This window comes from Eumetopias jubatus, unplaced genomic scaffold, assembly GCF_037043125.1.
Source record: "Eumetopias jubatus isolate StellerSeaLion01/CBP00866 unplaced genomic scaffold, mEumJub1_p1.0 scaffold_1, whole genome shotgun sequence".
In the NCBI taxonomy this organism is placed as follows: Eukaryota; Metazoa; Chordata; class Mammalia; order Carnivora; family Otariidae; genus Eumetopias; species Eumetopias jubatus.
In genome coordinates this window covers 196,060,516-196,079,710 of record NW_028274807.1, presented here as the reverse complement: position 1 = coordinate 196,079,710, position 19,195 = coordinate 196,060,516, and the positions used below count along the sequence as shown (strand labels likewise).

General features: G+C 41.5%; 2 protein-coding genes across 4 annotated transcripts in view; one reads left to right on the top strand and one right to left on the bottom strand.

Annotated features, from left to right (window-relative positions):
* Window positions 1-3,809, top strand: part of IL17RB (interleukin 17 receptor B) — a 16,257-nt gene extending 12,448 nt beyond the window's left edge. For all 3 annotated transcript variants that reach the window (XM_028124517.2, XM_088028059.1, XM_088028063.1), the window contains one exon: window positions 464-3,809. In XM_028124517.2, coding sequence (XP_027980318.1) covers window positions 464-1,011 — 548 coding nt within the window. In that variant the 3' untranslated portion in view covers window positions 1,012-3,809. The remainder of the gene's footprint in view (window positions 1-463) is intronic.
* On the bottom strand, window positions 2,492-19,195 carry ACTR8 (actin related protein 8). The gene is made up of 13 exons (XM_028124514.2): window positions 18,950-19,195; window positions 15,457-15,627; window positions 13,956-14,066; window positions 13,230-13,334; window positions 12,825-12,998; window positions 10,461-10,554; window positions 10,116-10,248; window positions 8,686-8,839; window positions 7,820-7,915; window positions 6,983-7,123; window positions 5,783-6,047; window positions 4,887-5,050; window positions 2,492-4,058 (listed from the first exon to the last, which is right to left on the bottom strand). The coding sequence occupies exons 1-13, from the start codon at window positions 19,070-19,072 to the stop codon at window positions 3,915-3,917; spliced, it is 1,875 nt and encodes a 624-aa protein (XP_027980315.1). The 5' UTR covers window positions 19,073-19,195; the 3' UTR covers window positions 2,492-3,914.

The window sequence follows — 19,195 nt, the reverse complement described above, 5'->3', positions numbered from 1 at the left end:
TTAACCTTACGCAACTACAAAGAAATTTTACCACCTGCAGATAGAAGATGGTCCGATTACTGAGTTGACCCAACTCAAAACGTGATGTGAAGGAAAGGTCAGGTGGTCCTGTTTGTACAGGACACTGAGAATAGTACAATTACAACCACCCACCTAAAAAAGTACCTCAAGAACCTAAACCGCCTCTATGAATTTACTTGAAAAGATATGGCTGAAGAGGACCTATTTAGTGGTAAGAACTTGGAAAATACATCTCTTAAAGCATCTTTAAGGATTAAACATCAGTGTGTTTCAGGTGATACGTTTAAAACGAACATCGGGGACAGTTTCCTTTCTGGCAGCAACGTCCCTCGTGCTCAGCCAACACTCCCTAGCAAGGGAACATTTATTAATGGTGGTTCAGACCAGAGTGAAAACCTGCTGTTTGCTGTTCACAGACAACAAATGCTTTCTCTCCCCACAGAAAGGACCAGGAAGACTTCCTTCCCTACTACCACGCTCCTGCCTCCCATTAAGGTTCTTGTGGTCTACCCATCTGAAATTTGTTTCCGTCACACGGTTTGTTACTTCACTGAATTTCTTCAAAACCACTGCAGAAGTGAGGTTATCCTTGAAAAGTGGCAGAAAAAGAAAATAGCTGAGATGGGTCCAGTGCAATGGCTTACCACTCAGAAGAAAGCTGTGGATAAAGTCATCTTCCTTCTTTCCAATGACATCAACCCCAGGTGTGATGGCACCTGTGGCAGGAGTGAGGGCAGCCCCCATGAGAATTCCCAAGACCTGTTCCCCCTGGCCTTTAACCTCTTCTGTAGCGATCTGAGAAGCCAGACTCCCCTTCACAAATACATGGTGGTCTATTTTAGAGAGGTGGATACCAAAGATGAATACAGCGCGCTCAGTGTCTGCCCCAAGTACCACCTCATGAAGGATGCTCCTGCTTTCTGTACAGAACTTCTCCGTGTCATGCAGCAGGTATCAGCAGGAAAGAGGCTGACGGCCTGTTCCCTGTAGCCTACCCATGAGAAGTGAGGGGCCTTGAAGCCTTCCTACTCCTCCAATTACAGGGGGAAAGTATCTCAGATGATTCTGAAGTTTCCTGTATGGGCTATCTGTAGGGAGATTTTATATACACCTGCTTTATTTAGCAATAGGAATAGGGAGGATTCCTAACTGAATACATACGCCTTAGTTTAAGCAAAACTTTTATGCCAAAAAAAAAAAAAAAAAACCTGTTACAAATACGACTAACTACTGTGGCATTAACTGAAGGACAGAAACTAAATTTACAATTATAAAGCTAAATCAACTTCATACCTAGAAGTCCAGGAGAATTATAATGCAGAACTATAACCAGTCTGATAACACAATGATAAAGCATCCTCCGGCCGAACATCCAGTCCTGAATAGCCCATGCACTGCACAGTAAATAGAACTGTTTATTTCTCTGACACTCTAAACTTAGTGAATACCAAATTTAAGAAAGCCTTTGCTCATTCACTAACTTCATGGGTGAAAAACCCTCTATTACATACAAAAGCCATTTGTAAGAAAACAGAAGAGTAAGAAGCCGAACTCCTTTGCTGACCAGATGACACAGTATACGTGTAGCCACTTATATTATCCAGCACTTGCAGAGGACCCTCCTGCTCTGAACTAGATTCAGGTCCTATCCGAGTCTTGTACAGGTGACTTTTAATACGGACACCAACATCCATTACCTGCAGACCTGATGTCTACTTTAGCCCAAAGTTACCTATTAGAAGTTACTGTCAAGAGTTCAGAGTTTCTTGGTTATTATGTGACTTCTCATGTTCAAAACACAAATAATTCCTGCTCTGTTCAAAGTCAGCCCTCTTGAAGGAATCTTTTTATAATCTTGAATTATAATGGGTTATGTAAAAAAAAAAAAAGTACCAGAGAGCTAGATATGTATGGTATTTTAAGTCTTCCGACTTTTTCCTCTAAAAGTATCTTTTTCTTAATGCAGAGGTTACCAAGAGGCCATTTATATTAATGTGCAATCTTTCTAGGAATGCTTGTCTCTCTCACACAGTACGATACTGAATCTGCCTAGAGTGTGGATCAGTTTCCACTGGATGCCTGTTAAAATATATTTGTGAAGGGCTAAAATTATCCTTAAAGGGCCAAGTCTTATGGATAAAATAAAAATCAAAATAAGGAAGCACAGAGTGAAAACTCACCATGTCTAACTTCACAAGTAGACACTTAGTAATGGCTGAGGCAATATGTTTAATGTGGTCAAGCTCACTTACTTGTCATGACCAGTTTTTACCACACTTAAAAGTGCTGGTAACGGAAGGACACGGCTTATGTCAAAAATTGGACCGGAAACCAACTTCCTCTGAATCAACATCTACCAGTTATAAGAGCAATAGGTTATTATGTAAAAAAAAAAAAGATATACAAAAACACATTTTGCTTTTGGAACTAGGTAGCCATTAATAAATTGTGTTGAAACAGCTCAGAAACATAAAATCAACATTGTATAAATTTATTTTGCTGAAAAGTTAAAAAAATAAAGAGCATACAATCTTCAAATTGAAGGCACATGTCTTCAACAGTACCAACAAGGTAAAATCACTGTTACACTGATGGGCTCTTCTTTGTTCCTCACCTCTGATCACATATGTAGGATACTCCTTGTTATGCAAATGCTCCAGGACCAGCATTTCTCCAGGCCCTGAGACTTCTAACCATCCTAGTCTTTCTATATTCCATTCTTAACTCCATCTCTTATCCAGCCCTCCTTTTGTCAGCCCCCTGCCCCTCCGCTAGTCCCATTCCACTCCCACATCTCCAGTTCTGGATGAGCAGATGGTGGACGGAGATGCCCAGCACAAGTGGCAGGAATCAGGCATTCCCCGTGCTCCCAGGTCTCTTGAGCCCCCAGGCTGTGCTCACTGACCAGCTTCTGTCTCCAGACAATGCCTTCTCCTCCTCTGGCCAGGGGCTCAGAAGGCTTCACCAAGGCCTGGACCACTGGTGCTAATAGCTGTCTGTACTTAAGATTTTGCTTCAGACTGTTCACAGATTAAGGTCAAATGATCTTACTGAGCACAAAGAGTTCCAAAACCCTTCTCTTGGTTCTTCAGATAAAGGAAATTTGGGGACTTGATGATTAAATTGGTAGTAATAAGGTGACCAGCAGTCAGTCCCCTTATTCATCTGCACAACACAAGTTAACAACTATAAATTACCTGAATTATTTCTACTCGGCTTTAGGAAGGAAATGGGTTTTCCTTTTCAGTTGTTGTTTTGGTCAGATAAGGATTGTTGTCTTTCCCTAAGCCCACCCTGAAGCACATCATCCGAGTAACAAAAGCCAGCCAGCCCAGCCTTAAATCTTTGCCTTTGGATATCTAGAGCTCAACTGGTCACAGGCTTTTTTGTAATCCAACAGAAAAGGAAAAAAAGAAACTTTTCTCTCCCTATTTGGAATTCTAAGAGCACCCCTGAGTCGAAACAATGTGTGCCTGCTGTAACACAAATGGCCTGGCCAGTTCTCAGGATTCAGGTACCTGAGCCAGACACCCACCCCTGGTGGCTGTGATTATCTGATGACACTGAGGTCAACTTAAGCCAAGGCATGCACACGGGAGCCACTCAACAGCAACATTTCACATCATCAGGGAGCTCCTGCGACCCTGAGAAAGGGGCAGGAGCATTTACCACTGAAAAGTAAGTTCATATTTATTCGTAAATGTCCTGGCTACAAAAGCAGCTTATAATTTCACACCAATGTCCTATTGTCAACGTAAAAGTTAAAATTCATTTATTTTCCATGAAACTTAAGCATCTAAGTCAATAAATTAAAATATATATATATTCTTTAAGAGTCTTTTATATACCAGGAGGCCTGTTTTTGGTCTGTAATAGTGACTTTCTGCCCATTTTCACCAGACAAAAGCAGCTCGCTCTCGTAACATGCGGACACCAAAGCGCTGCCATTCTCTCTGATAAATCCACAGTTCCTGTGTGGTGTCCAAACAAGCCAACACGGCCCCTCCTTTCCATGCAATCAGCCGGGGATCCATGTCCTAGGGAAGTGATAAAGGTATTTCAGCAAAAGTGGACAAGACGTATACTTAATCATTTCCTTGAATTTGGGGGTAAAAAAACCCTGCTGAATCAATACCTAAAAAGCCAAATTTTTCAACGTGCATTAAAGACTCATCCATACAGGACCCATGAACTACAGACATCTTTCTGTTCCAACCGATAAGAAAACTTTACTGTTTATTACTGAAAATGCTACTATTCACTATTATTCCACAAACAGGCCCCATATGCAGGAACATACATATAAGGAAATTATTATTCTGAAGTTAGAGTGGAATAAATATATCCCATAACCCCTTCCTCAGGATTAAAATTAAGTAAGAACATCCCCCAGAATTGTTCATGGGATATAATGAAATACAGACACAACCTTTTTCTAAATTCCAGGGTTAATGTTTCTTTCCAAGATAGTTCAAGCCAAAAGATGCCCTGGTCCAGGGCCAGCAAGACATCCTCAATATGACAACGAAAACTGGAGTTGTTGTGGCCGATGGGAGACCAGCCAGTCTCTCCCTGCCCCACCTAGTCCTTTTCCAAAGGCCTGGCTTTTGGGAAGTCGGTCATGCTAGTCTGGAGAGCACAGGAGGGACTGACACCCAGGACTCCAGGCCCCTAGCCCAAAGCTCCTTGCACCAAATCTGTGACCTACTGAAATTTTTCCACTTGCCCAAACCCTTAATTAAGAGCTGCCCAGACACAAGCTCATGGCTCCCAGGATTTTATCTGTCCACATACAACATTACAATTAGAAATAATCAGTCCTGGTTTCATTTGCATATAATCCAACTGCACCATGAACAACAGACCTTGGGCCTTGTGATCACATCCACATTCTCAATAATTCGCCTAAATGAAGGTGGCATTTTGTTGAGAATTCTGTGCTGCAGAAATTCTTGAGCTTTATGAAACATCAAACCACCTCCCACCACGAGGATGGAACTGTACATCTTCTTTTTGGTATCATCAGACGCTGAAAAGACAATGATAATCCTTCAACTCTTTTTCTCCATACCCACCACCACCCTGGGCCAAGCCACTGCCATCTGTTTGAACTGTAAGAGCCTCCTCAAAGATTTCTCTCCAACCCATCCTCAACAATGCAGACAGAAGAATCTTCCAAACACCAATGTGAACATGTTGCTATTGCACCCTCCATTCTGTTACTTGCAGGATTAGGACCAAAATCTCTACAGGGACCTACAAAGTTCAGTGTGATGTGTACACTGCTTCTCTAGCTTCATCCTGGCCCCTGGCCCCCCAGCCACACTGGCCTGCACAAAGGTCTCTTCCTCTGCCCAGAATGCTACCCTGTCTGTGACAGGCTAACCCCCACTCACCTCCTACATCTCTCTTAAGTGGCTCTTCCCTAAGAAAGTCTTCCCTGCCAAGCCTCCCACCCTCCACACTTCTTCCTCCTAATAAAAATCCCTTATTAAATCCATCAGAAGCTCTGAAAGTCAGTATACTTTAGTTCGTCTTCGCAGCACCTGCCATAGTTGTGATTTCCCATTTGTGTGACAATTTAACTTCTTTGGTCTCCTCTAGCATGCTATATGCCCAACGAAGCCAAGAACCAATTCCTAATACCGGACAATGCAAGCACAAAGCCGGGGCTCCACAGTTTTTCAATGCATATGCTATGCTGCACAACCAGACTCTAGCTTGAACCCATTCACCTAACCAGCTTCCGAAACATGCTTACAACAGCAGTCGATGCTGTGAAGAATGGCTTTATCCAGGCCCAGGGCTTTCCCTTCAAACAGAGAGATGGCAGTCTTCCTGGACATCAGTGCGGTGAGAGCCTCCTCAGATTCATTGCCAGCCATCAGACAGTCTCCCTGGGAGGATCCCAAATCCACCTCCTGGGCATGGAGTCTTTCTGGAAGATCAGAAGACTGGCCACGAAGATCCCCTTCAAATCCAATGGGTTTGGATGCAGACTTTCGGTCAGCAGTAGCTTTGGCAGACTTTAAATCAATCAAAAGGACAATCAAGTGGATGGCAGGACTAGAACAGAACAGTGTTGGTGTTCTCCAGCTAAAACCCACCCGTCCCTACTGCACTGTTTTACACTACTACAAAGCAAAGGTCCATCACTGTGGTGCAGAGGGAATGCATGCTAGCATACAGCTAACCACCTGGACCCACTCCCAGATCACCTGGGAGTGAGATGCGGTGTACAAAAGATGAGGATGTGCTGACAATTCCAAAGCAGTCATTGGCAGGCAGGGCAAGTCTCACGACCTTACTATCACTGGCTGGATTTTAAAACTGAAATGTCAGCATACACGGACATTTCCCCCTTGAGCGGAGTTTTTAGGTGGAGTACTTTGGTAGGATTCTTGTGCCTGTGGCTATTATGGAATCCTCGTTTTCAGACCTTTTCTAACCACCTGATGCTCAGGGACAAGGACTAGAGAAGGTTTAGAGCCCTCCTCCCTCCATCATGAGCTGCTGTTTCACTAGCAAATAAGAGCTTTAATTTGTGCCCCTGCATCAGACATCCTATTACTGGGATCATTAGCTCTGGACAAGAGAATTCAGCTTTTTGCCTAGACCACATACTGTTTACATTATAATTTTTAAAACAGGTGAGGTTTTACTGAAAATATTCCCTACTGAACAAACGTTCAAAAGGAAATAATGTATACACCAACAGGAAGTATTTTCATTAAACTAACTTTTAAGTGTGTGGACTGGTATTCTGAAAATTGGATTAACGTCTACTGAATGAAGAAATCTGTCATCTGGATTTTAAATTTAGACTTCATCTGCAGTTCTAAAAACAGTATTAGCTTTGGTATACAGTCAGACTGCAGTGACTGCAACAATCCATTAATTATGGGCAAACTTCTCCTGCAGGGGCAAGGCTGTCTCTTCTCACACCAAAATCCCTGCAGACCTGTTCCTGCTTGCTCTGCGTGGCCAGCAGGTAATGCTCATCATGAGGATCCTCAGGGTCTCCCTGCGATCTGTGCTGCAAAGTTGTCATTTTCTGGCCAACAATTCCAAAAGTTGCTGGGTAAAACAAAGCCATTGGGGCCTGTGCAAGGAAGGAAAAAAAATGATCAACCGAGGACACTGCCTTCTGAAAAAACTGATCCATTAAATTCTGTTCTTCCCAAAACAAAACTGGCAGATCAGATCCTAGAAGGTAGACTAAATAAGCCTTCTCTTTTGGGGGTAACATTATTTCTTCATTGCACAAGAGGCCAGAAAACTTACAGAAATCATCCAACTGAGTGAGTGATACAACACCAGAGAGAAATGACAAAGCAAATGTAATGCAAGTGCCAGAGCGCCTGGGTGGCTCAGCTGGGTAAGTGTCTGCCTTCAGCTAAGGTCATGATTTGGGGATCCTGGGATCGAGCCCCATGTCAGGCTCCCTGAGCAGGAAGTCTGCTTCTCCCTCTCCCTGCTCCTTCTCACTCTTTCTCACATAAATAAATAAAATTTTAAAAAATGTAATGCAAGTGCCCAATAAGCTACTTTATAATTTCTTAGAAAAGTACGCCTCTCTCTAAATAATAACTAATCATATAGTGGCTAATTAAACAGATGGTCCTCAGATCTACTTTAAATCTGTATTCTATTGGTGTCTTAAAAGCTGGTTTAGCAGACAGTCTAAACCAGCTGACATTCTGACCTCATGAAGTTTCAGAGAAGTACACATTCTCTCAGCCTGACAGAACCTGGCTGGCTTTCATTCTGCCCATGAAAATATACAGCTATGTATTACCTGGAGTTTTTCATCTCCTAATCGAAACTGGTAAAGCAGGGCAGGGGAATCTGGATGTCGAATCTGAAACTCATGATCCTGAAGTCCAGAGATGTCCTGATTCCAGGAAAAGATGCTGTCAGTGAACCAGTAAAAGTGCATGTAAACTCCTCAAATGACAATTAAGCCTCTCCACCATCTGAATCTCACCTATAACAAGGCTGCCCTGTGACGTTCTACCATTTCTTTTTTTTTCCATTTCAACTGGAACTTAGCAACACAAGAGTCCAAATGTACTTGCTTCCCTTTTAACACTTCTGAAATTTCTACCATTTACATTTTTTCATTATCGATAAACACTAACACAAACATGGACCCAAATCAATAAGCCAACTCCCTCAATAACTGGGAAATGATACCCAGTCTTAGGTTTCTCAAAATGTTGTTATTCAGAATTAGATTGCTTGAAAAATGTCAGGGAAAAGAAAAGGTGTGAAACAGAAAGCATAAAAAAATAGGAATCCACATATGACAATGATAACATGTTGATTGTTCACAACACTAAGAAAGTGCCTCAACTGATGCCACTTTAATTAAATGTCTGTACCTTTATATTCATTACACCTAAAGGTTTATTTTCATCTTGATCAAAGATGCTAAAGAGAGATAAATTTGCTAAACACTTTCTTAAAAAACCAGCTGTATTTTCCAGGGCCTGAGAAACAGCTAACAGCTCTGACCTTACCAAAACACTCTCACTCCTTCAGAACTCTAATTTCAAGGTGCTCTCAACTTGGGCATAATACTATTATATTTTTAATTGCCTTTTAAATATCTTTATTTTTTCTGGAAACAAAAATAATCAGCAATCTTGATTTTGCTCCCACCTGATCTAAATGACAGAAAGTTTCTTTAAGGTGCTGCAGAAGAAGACAATCCATTTTATTTGTTAGCTGGCATTCTCGGTAAGGGAACCCGGCTCGCTGCATCAGCCAGTAGAAACACCTTGACACGTCAGACCCCCCATAGGCCAGACAGAGCCTAGAGTTAGAAGAAAATACAGGTGGGTTATCTGTTGGTCCAGAAGGTGCAAAGGACATTTCAAAAACTCAATCAGGCACAGTGAAACATAGTAAGTCTCACAAGATGTTTATGGTAGGACTAAAAAATGAAAGGGCAGGACGGACGGACGGGAGGGAGGAATGGAACTCTAGCGACCAACCAGTGGTGGCCCCAACAGCAGTCATGCTATCTGCAAAAGAGTTTCCAAGAAACAATACCAACGACTACATGCAACTCATTTCTAAGTTGCTGGTTTACCATCCGATAGTTGTTTGCCTGTCTATATTCATCAGTCTATCAAGCTGACAGGCAGTGACACAAAACAAAGTCTCAGGAGAAAACTTTAAAGAGTATACTACCCATTAACTGAATGGTTCTGTGATGTGGAAAGAGCACTGCTATGTTATTTTGGAGGTGGGAGACCCAGGCCCAGTGTTTTCTCCCTATTCTGAGAACCAATGGCATTAAGTAATACATAAACAATGGGAAAGCCAAATTAACGTATACTGGGTTTTAGAATGATCATAATTTGGGGTGGAAGGCAAGAGATCAACTTTTCTTATGGACTGCTTAGGCCCTCTTTTAAATGTTTCTATACCCTGCATCTCCAACTAAGGGATAGGAAGAACTACAGCATCCTGAAGAAGCCATCCGGGGAGCAGAAAAATGCTGCAGAGAGCCTGTATGTGCACTGCCTCAGGGTGCTCACCCGTGTTGGCCTTGTCTCAGGAAGGATAAGCAGCAAACCTGTTCCTGAGAGTTATTTTGTTACCTCTTGTATCAGTGATGACATCACGAAGGGACTTGACCAGAAAGCTACTCTTCACTCACTGAACAATTATGACAAAAGCAAATACTCACAAGCTAGACAGAGAATTCAGAACCGAAAACCTCTTTTCCCCGACATGACTTGCCTAAATAAAGCTTTGCCGTGAGCATGACTTGTAGCTCTACATCAGACCACAGCCAAACACAGAGCTAATATATACGCTACCTCTGTGGGAAAGCACACAAGGCAAGCTAGGATTTTCAGGAGCTGCTGATGTGAACTCATAGTAGAGAGTTCTAACAGGAAGGATAAAATCAGGGTTTATATAGCCTTGCTAGAATTTGCACTTCCACAATCTGGGTTTCCTATGCAAACTCTGAATATATAATTCCTTATACAAATTTTCTTTTTAACTTCTGATGTTTTATAGCTTAACAGGCTGTGAGGGGGGAAGGAGCAGAGAACACAACCTTCCAAGGTCCTTACCGAGTATTCCGATGAGAGACCCCATCCTCCACACAGCACACACTTGTCTTCTGGTCTCCAACATCTACAATACATGTGCTGCTTAAACCACTTCCAAAGGTGGCACACACAGACTCCTGATGGACCACAATCCCTGAAACACAAAGGCAGAGAAGCAATCAGCTAGGGAGCAGTAAAGATCCTAAGACAAATCACAATTAAAGTCTGGGAACCCCTGGGCAATCAAGCAGGGCAGATCCTCTCAGAATAAGCATTTCAATAAAGCAGTGAATTAGATTAACTTTGTTGGTAAAAAAGGAAAACAATCTCATTTCAAGTAGATTTCTCTGGAATATCCAGACATACCTGAAAAACCCATCTTCATTAGGATCATATTCACTAATTCTTTCACATGCTGTTTATTATAGATATCAGGAATCAGCAGGATACATCTATAATACTAAAAAAGAACAAAGAAAAAAAGAGAAGACGGTTAATACTAAAGTCAGGTCAAAGTAAATGTCATTACACTTGTCTTCAGGGAGCATTCGCTCTAAATGATGGCAGCAATGGTTAGAGGCCCAGAACAAAAGCTCAAACCTCTCTTTTAGGTTTAACGAAAAACAGAAAATGTTGAAGTTGTGTGGTTTTTTTTCCTTTAAATTATTAAAAACTTGTGAAATAGTATCACAACCCCAGATTTCAAGATATACTACATAGCTATAATAATCAAAACAGTATGGTACTGGCACAAAAACACACAGATCAATGGAACAGAATAGAACCCAAAAATAAACCCATACTTATATGATAAATTGATCTTCGACAAAGGAGGCAAGAATATGCAATGGGAAAAGACAGTGTCTTCAATAAGTGGTGCTGGGAAATCTACATGCAAAAGAATGAAATTTGACCACTTTCTTACACCATGACAAAAATAAACTCAAAATGGGTTAAACACATAAATGTGAGACCTGAAGAAACCATAAAACTTCTAGAAGAAAACCCAGGCAGCAAGTTCTTTGACATAAGCCCTAATTTTTCTAGATATGTCTCCTGAGGCAAGGGAAACAAAAGCAAAAATAAACTGCTGGGGCTATGCCAAAATAAAAAGTTTGCACAGAGAAGTAAACCATCAACAAAATGAAGAGGCAACCTACTTAGCTGGAGAAGACATCTACAAATGATATATCTGATAAGAGGTTAATAGTCCAAATATATAAAGAACTTATACAACTCAACACCAGAAAAACAAATAATCCAATTAAAATAATGGGCAGAGGTCCTGAATAGACATTTTTCCAAAGAACACAGAAGAAGGCCAACAGACAAAAGGCCAACAGACACATGAAGAGATGCTCAACATCACTCATCATCAGGGAAATGCAAACCAAAACCGCAATGAGGTATCACCTCAACCTGTCAGAATGACTACTTATCAAATAGACAAGAAATAGTAAGTGTTTGGTGAGGATGTGGAGAAAAAGTGGGAATGTAAACTGGTATAGCCACTATGGAAAAAAGAATGGAGATTCCTAAAAAATTAAAAACAGAAATACCGCACAACCCACTAACTCCACTACTGGATATTACCCAAAGAAAATTAAAACATTAATTTGAAAAAAATACATGCACATCTATGTTCATTGCAGCATTATTTACAATAGCCAAGATATGGAAGCAACTTAAGTGTCTGTCAACAGATAATTGGATAAAGAAGATATGGTACATAAATACAATGGAATGTTACTCAACCATAAAAAAGAATGAGATCTTGCCATTTGCAACAACATGGGTGGACCTACAGGACCTTATGCTAAGTGAAATAAGCCAGAGAAAAATAATTACCGTATGATTTCACTTATATGCAGAATCTAAAAAAAAACAAAACAAACCAAAAAAGGCAGAAACAGACTCATAAATACAGAGAACTAACTCATGGTTGCCAGAGTGGAGGAGGGAGGGGGATGGGCAAAATGGGTGAAGGGGAGTGGGAGATAAAGGCTTCCAGTTATGGAATGAATAAGCCATGGGGATGAAAGCTACAGCAACACAGGGAATATAGTCGATGGGACTGTAACAACACTGTATGGTAACAGATGGCAGCTACACTTGTGGTGAGCACATTATGTATACGGTTGTCCAATCACTATGTTGTACACCTAAAACTAATGTAACCTTGTGTGTCAACTATACTTCAATTGAAAAAGAAAACAAAACAAAACCTTGTGAATTTAAAAATAAGACAATAAATGTGAACTGAAAAAGGTCCAGAGAGAACCTTCTCTAAACACGAGCAAGCTTGCTGGTTGCAGAGCAGTAGACAGGGACCCCACAGAAACAAACGCAGTAAGAAAAAGAGAAATCACCAGAGGTGAAGTCAGTGAAGAAGGAAAGCTATCCTCAACACCTTAAGACTGAGAATGCTTCAGGGCGCCTGGGTGGCTCAGCTGGTTAAGCGACTGCCTTCGGCTCAGGTCATGATCCTGGAGTCCCGGGATCGAGTCCCACATTGGGCTCCCTGCTCAGCAGGCTGTCTGCTTCTCCCTCTGACCCTCCCCCCTCTCATGCTCTATCTCATTCTCTCTCTCAAATAAATAAATAAAATCTTTAAAAAAAAAAAGACTGAGAATGCTTCAAGGACACTAGATTACAGACAACCCAGTAATATGTACTTTTACTGATCAAGAATCTTAAAGCCAATCCAAGTAACTGTGAATTTTAGCTCACCTTTAAATCTTTCAGGGGGATTTCCAAGTATTTTTGGATTGCGTGAGACCATATTACTTCAATATCTGCCAGAACAGCCGTAAGGGAGCCCCCAGGTCCCGGGTGAATATTTAACTGACCTCTTCTGATAGGCCAGTGAATATTGTAACAGTCCAATGGATTAACGTACAAGGCCTAGAAAAAAGATGGGGAGATGAATATATTGTTAAAACTTCTCTTGGGTTTTTTCTGGATTCACATTAAAATATCTAAGACCAGAGTTATGATTAACATTTGTTGACTCTTCCAAATGTTGAGAGTGGAGTATCTAACATCACAGCAGCCTGTGTGAGTATCCAGATCTGCAAGGAAGATTATGAATTCTAGGAAACAACTAGAACTGGATGGCACTGCAAAGTTCCCTACCTCTTCTCCCACCAAAAACTCTGGGTGATGAGATGTGTTTGTCCACTTATTTCCAGAACAGTGATCTAAAATTGCAGGTCGCATCTGCTTGTTGTAGGAGCGTGCCTGAAACACCAGAAAATTCTCTGAATTTATGTAAGAAAAAAGGGGAGGGGAGAGGAGAAATGTAGTATGAATTCTCTTTTCTTCTCTCTCTCATAGACCAGATACAGCAGCAAAAGTTAATCACAAATCCTACATACTTGGCAAAATACTAACTGGTCACAAAAAGATGCTCTTGGCCTTTTCCAAAATTGTGATTTTTTTCCCATGGTTTTAATAACTTAGGCTGTGATTCATAGCCAGTCCAAAATTAATATTGCACTCTGTTTAAAGCTGAATATACATCTATATATTATACCAACTCATGTCCATTTCTAATAGTATTTATCATATTAAAATGGCAATTATAGTAAGAATATTGCTTCCCACCAAGATCCTGGAATTAGACACTTAAGAGTCTCAAGTAAACTATAAATTTTTGTCAACTTGCCACAAGAAACACTATCTTTCAAATTATTTGGCTTGCCCAAGCATTTGCGACACTGATTTGGGTATTCTGTAGGTGGTTATGAATGGTTTTTCTTTCTTTTTTAAGGAAATTCCACCTTTAACTTGCATAATGAAATCAAGGGAGCACATGAATAGCACTTATGACGGAATAAATCTGAAGAGTTAAGACTGAACCTGTTCAGGGGACACGGGAATCCGTCTTGTACCATTTGACATCTTTTTAGACCATATTGCTTGATCCACCATTTTAAGGCCATTTTGTCTTTGTTCATTACTCTCTGGTTTCTGGGGGGAAAAAAATGAAAGTTGAGCAGCACAAAGGATTTACTTATTTATTTGTTTTTATTATTTATTTTTTTTATTATGTTATGTTAATCACCATACATCATTAGTTTTTGATGTAAGTGTTCCATGATTGTTTGTGTATAACACCCAGTGCTCCATGCAGAACGTGCCCTCCTTAATATACCCATCACCAGGAGCACAAAGGATTTAGTGAAACGAGAAAGCAATGTGGCAAACTACTGATTTAATCCTCCAAGAGGAAATGCTCCCTCATAAACAAGGAGCAGCATTTCCTTAATTTTTGCCATATGTATCAATCTTAAGAATTCAAAGTAATCTTTTTATTATTTATAAATAAAAAAGTCAGAAAGGAACCCTCACCATAAACAAACTATTTGCAAAAATCTATAACCTCAAGTGAAGTTTGTGATAAAATTGTTCACGGTCCTAAGCACTGGATACCTACTTAGTATTTACAAAGTATTTTAGAGACTTTTCCAAACATCTACATAATTCTCATATTTACAATTTTGTAATAATGTTATATTCACTCGGGTTATTTTGTTTATTCAGCAGGTATTCAAGTCCCTGTGACATTGTAAAAAACACATCTATAAATATCTCCATGGAAGGTTACTGTTTTCTATCAACTTTTACTCCTGAGATTTATGTCCTATAGAACTATAAGATCCAAAGACATAAATGTAAGATTTAGACTCTTATACCCTCAAGTTACACTTAAGCTTTGAAATGGACTTAGGTAGTCTTCCAGTTATGCTAAAAAAAGTGGAACCCTAAATAAAGCTTACTAACAGAAGTACAGAAATTTTAGGTTCCTAAAACTATCTTTCATCTAAAACTTAAAAGTGGATTACAATGCAATATGCATATTTTAACACCTACCATGAAAAATTCTTCTGATAATTACTATCTGCAAGGTAGGATAACGTAAATGCTAACTGCAAGGATATATACAGTCTTGCTTTTAAATTATAATTTGATCTAAGACTGAAGGAAGTGAAAATACAAACTCAATATAAACTCTAAGTATCTGTAAGAGAAAAATATGGCTGTTAAGAGACCTTAATGCATCACTTTAAGTGACTGACAATTCTGTATCTTCCATTAAAAATCACCTTCATCAATACCCAATTCATACTGATGGGTTAAAATAATTTTGATTTGCTTTTATCATAATTATTTTTTTACAATCTAAAACCACTAGCTCACATGAAAAATGCTACTTGTAACCCTGAATGATGTTACTATTTTAAAACACATTAAAGCTATGAAGATGTTAATTCAAGTATACCCAGTATTCTTGGATGTCTAAGCTCCCCCAAGGAAACAACTGTGGGCTTTCTCTCCAGATCCTCCATTTCTGACTTACATTTAGTCCCTCCCTGAGGAGCCAGTTGTCCTTGTATAGTGGCTGCCCTTGTTGTTTGTGTCTTCGTGCAATGACATGAGGAATGCTAGCAGGAAGTGTGTCTGTGGCTCGACCAATCCTTAAGGTTGTTGAACCTGGATGTATGACAACAATGAAGTTGCTCTGGATTTGCTGCAAATATAAAACACAGGAGTGTGACCTTAGTAAATAATATACAGGTAACAAGTTAAAAAACATACAGGTAACAGGCTAGACTAAGAAGTGAGTTCCCTGTAATAACTATCAGACTCACAGGTATCAAAATAATTCAGTGAAGGTAGCTCTTGAGAGGCATCCAGTTATTGCTCTCTACCTGAATGCAAACTCATTTCATATTTCTGTGCTCCCAGGATCTGACTCACAGTACATAGGTCAACATCTGTTTAAATGAACGAAACCATAAATATCCAATGCAAGTCAACGTTACTACAATTACTGAGCATTTCTGTGCCAGGTACTGGGGGTACAATGGTGACCAAGACAAAATCCTGACCATGAGAGAACTTTCAGTTTACTAGGGGAAACAGACAAGGAGTAAGTATAGGGAATACTACAACTAGCAAAATACTAGCTAAATCTGAATCTCCTAAAGATGTTTGTAAATAAAAAACTAGACTCTAAGCCTCCACTACAAATTTTCTGATTCAGAATTTCCAGGGAGAGAGCCTAGATATCTGCAACTTTCAAAAGTTCCTGAGGTGATCAGTATGATCCCTCAGGTTTGACAATCACTGGTTGAACAGGTTAGGGGAGAAATTCACATAAACACAGAATTATGATTTTGTAATGCTGGAAAGTAAGGCTTTATACATCAACCACTTCTGAGTGTATGCATAAGCCACATTTTGCTCATTGTTTTTTAAAACACTTTACCCCTTGTTAGTTCTGTGCTATTTACTTAATCTGGCAAAAGTCTGGGGTTAAAATGCCAGAGTTCACTATTCTATCCTCATAGGTCAGAAAACTTCGCTGCATTTCACAATCCATTCTTGGGAAATGGTGGTCAACAAGAAATGACAAAGCAGCATGTATCAGGACAGTGGAGTGATTCCTGTGGGCTTTACTTTTAGATGGTAATTGTTTCAGATCTGTAATTTGCAAGGGGGGCAGAACATAATCTGCATCAGCTGGGGAACCTTGACCTTGTAAACTTACTGAGGGACCCAGAGTTTCAGTAGAGAGCAAGGGAAGTAGGGACTCCAACGATCCCTGTGACAACAGGATCCCCTCTGTGGAGAACCACCATTCGTACACGACTCCCGAGCCTGCACCTACTCTGCCCTGCCCTTGAGCTACAGTTGTGTTTTCTTGCATGACTCCATTTAAAACATTTCCATAGCTTGCCCGTAAGATAAAGTCCAGAACCTGTGAGATCAAGATTCTGTCTACTTCTCTTGCCTTACTCAAGAACCACCTCCTTTCTGGTCTCTTTAATCTTCCCAATCTAGATCTCTCTTGATTTCTTAACTCACCACACTGACTTCTAGGTCTTCACACAGGTAACTCCCTTTGCCCGCTATGTCCTTTCTCCCTGGTAAATCTTACTTCTCCCTTTAGTTCTGAAGTTAAATGTCATTAAACTAGGTTTGCTTATCCCCTGGAAATATAATTTTCATGGCACCTGTCATGCTTGTAATTATTTACTGCCTGCCCTCCCAATGCACAAAAACCTACATGTAAGAAGGGATCACTTCTGTCTTATTCACTACTCTATGCCCAGGCACACAGGAGCCTAGGAGGTGTTTGTTGAACGCACCTCTTTCACATGGTTGGCATGATGTTAAATAGTACTTCCCAAGCTTTTTTGTGGTATGGCAGACATTTGTGCAGTAGATTGGAGTAAAAAGATGAAGCTGCTTGCCATCAGGGATACCTGTGCCTCATTTACAGCACACAGGCCGCAGCACATTGACTGGAACGCTCTGGGGTTAGTAATGGCAGTTTTCCAAAGTGTGGACAAATATTTTTTAATAATTACTTATTTATTTTAACATACTAGGAAAAAACTAGCCAGTACATCCCACAAATCATTTCCCGAATATTACTGCTTAAACAAGACTGAGTAAAAAAGTTACTAAGCAACTAATGGATATGAAAAAGCCACAGAGAACATGGAAAAATTAAAGGGTGTTTGTTATACAGCTGACTTAAGTTAAGGAAATGCTGCTGGCCCTGTTAGGGGCCCAGGCTAGGTATTCACACATTTGGCTTCAAATTCAAACTGCACCACTTCCTCACTCTGGATGAAGTTCCTACCTCAGAGTTATTGTGAGGATTAAGCTAATCATACAGCTCAGTCTGGCTAGCTCTTCCAAAGTTCTCTACTGCCTTCCAGAAGAAAGCAGACTCTGGCTGACCCTCATGATAGGCTCTAAGATCTCCAGTGTCACCTTTTGTTCTTTCTTCCTCACTTCTGACATCCTGATCACCAAAACTTCATATGCTCTCCCGGACCAGCTCTCTTCCACACTGTTTTCCTTCCCTGAGATTCCCCCTGGCTAAGTCCTAATCATTCTTCAGGTCTTGGTCCTGAGGTCACGTCCTTTAAACTGTCCCTGGCCATCGGGGCCAGAGGAGGTACCTGCTTTTTGTGCCCAATACTTCCCTATGGCCTTCTGCACTAGCCCATCCCACGCCATGCCCTAATACCTGCAGCCCCGCGCCCAACTGTGAGCTCTACCTTCCTGCCTCCCACTCACAGAATGAGAGAATCCTAGAGGGTGGGAACCGCAAAGCCCTTACAGACCATCCAGTCGGCTGCCTCAACTAGACGGGGGGAGAAACAGGCCTGTGCAACAGTAAGAACCACCCTTGCGGTTTACCGTGAGCCCGCACGGTGCTATATAGCCTACAGCTGCCTGGCCAGTTGGGTGTTATCCTTAACCCATCCACCAGTTAGGAAGCTGCCTCAGAGATGTCCAACATGAAATTGAGCATTTCAATGCTTCCTTACTTTTGCTGTGAATTTGCCCATTTTCCTACGGCAACGTTGATATTTCTTTTCACTGATCAGTAAGAATACACACACACACACACACACAAGTCCTTTGCTTGCCATGCAACTGCAAATAATTTTTTCTGGTTAGTAGGCTTTACTCTTGTTCTGGTTTTGACACACAAACTCTTCATGTCTATTCAGACAATCGTCTGCCTTTTTTCCTAGCGTTATACTTGGACTCCACTCCCTGAGGTTTCCTTCACAGAGGAATACGCCTGCCCCGCCAACTGTGTCTGCCCGGTGCTAAACTCTACCTGCGGTCACTGACACCCCACAACAGCTTGGAAGGTAGGTGAAGGCTGGGTCCCGGGTCCGCGGCCGGCCGCGGAGGAAACCACCCCCTTCATCACCCACCGCGGGGGGCGTGGGCCGGAAGCCTCGCGTCGCCGCCTGCTTTCCCGGTCCCGCCCCGCCGGAAGGCCCTCGCCGAGACCCGCCCCCGGCGCCGCGTCTCACCTCCTGCAGCGACTCCGGCACCAGCGCGGGCACGATGGGTCGTTTCACGCCGCGCTGCTCCTTTTCCTTCTCCCCGCCCTTCTCCTTCCCGTTCTCCGTATCCCCCTTCTCCGCCTGGGTCATCGCGGCCGCGGGCGCCCACCGGCCTCCGCCCTCAGGGACGCGCCGCACCCGCCGGAGCTGGAGGGGCCCTGCGCACGCGTAGCCTCTCAGCCGGCTGCCCGGCAACCAAGATGGCCGTCGGGC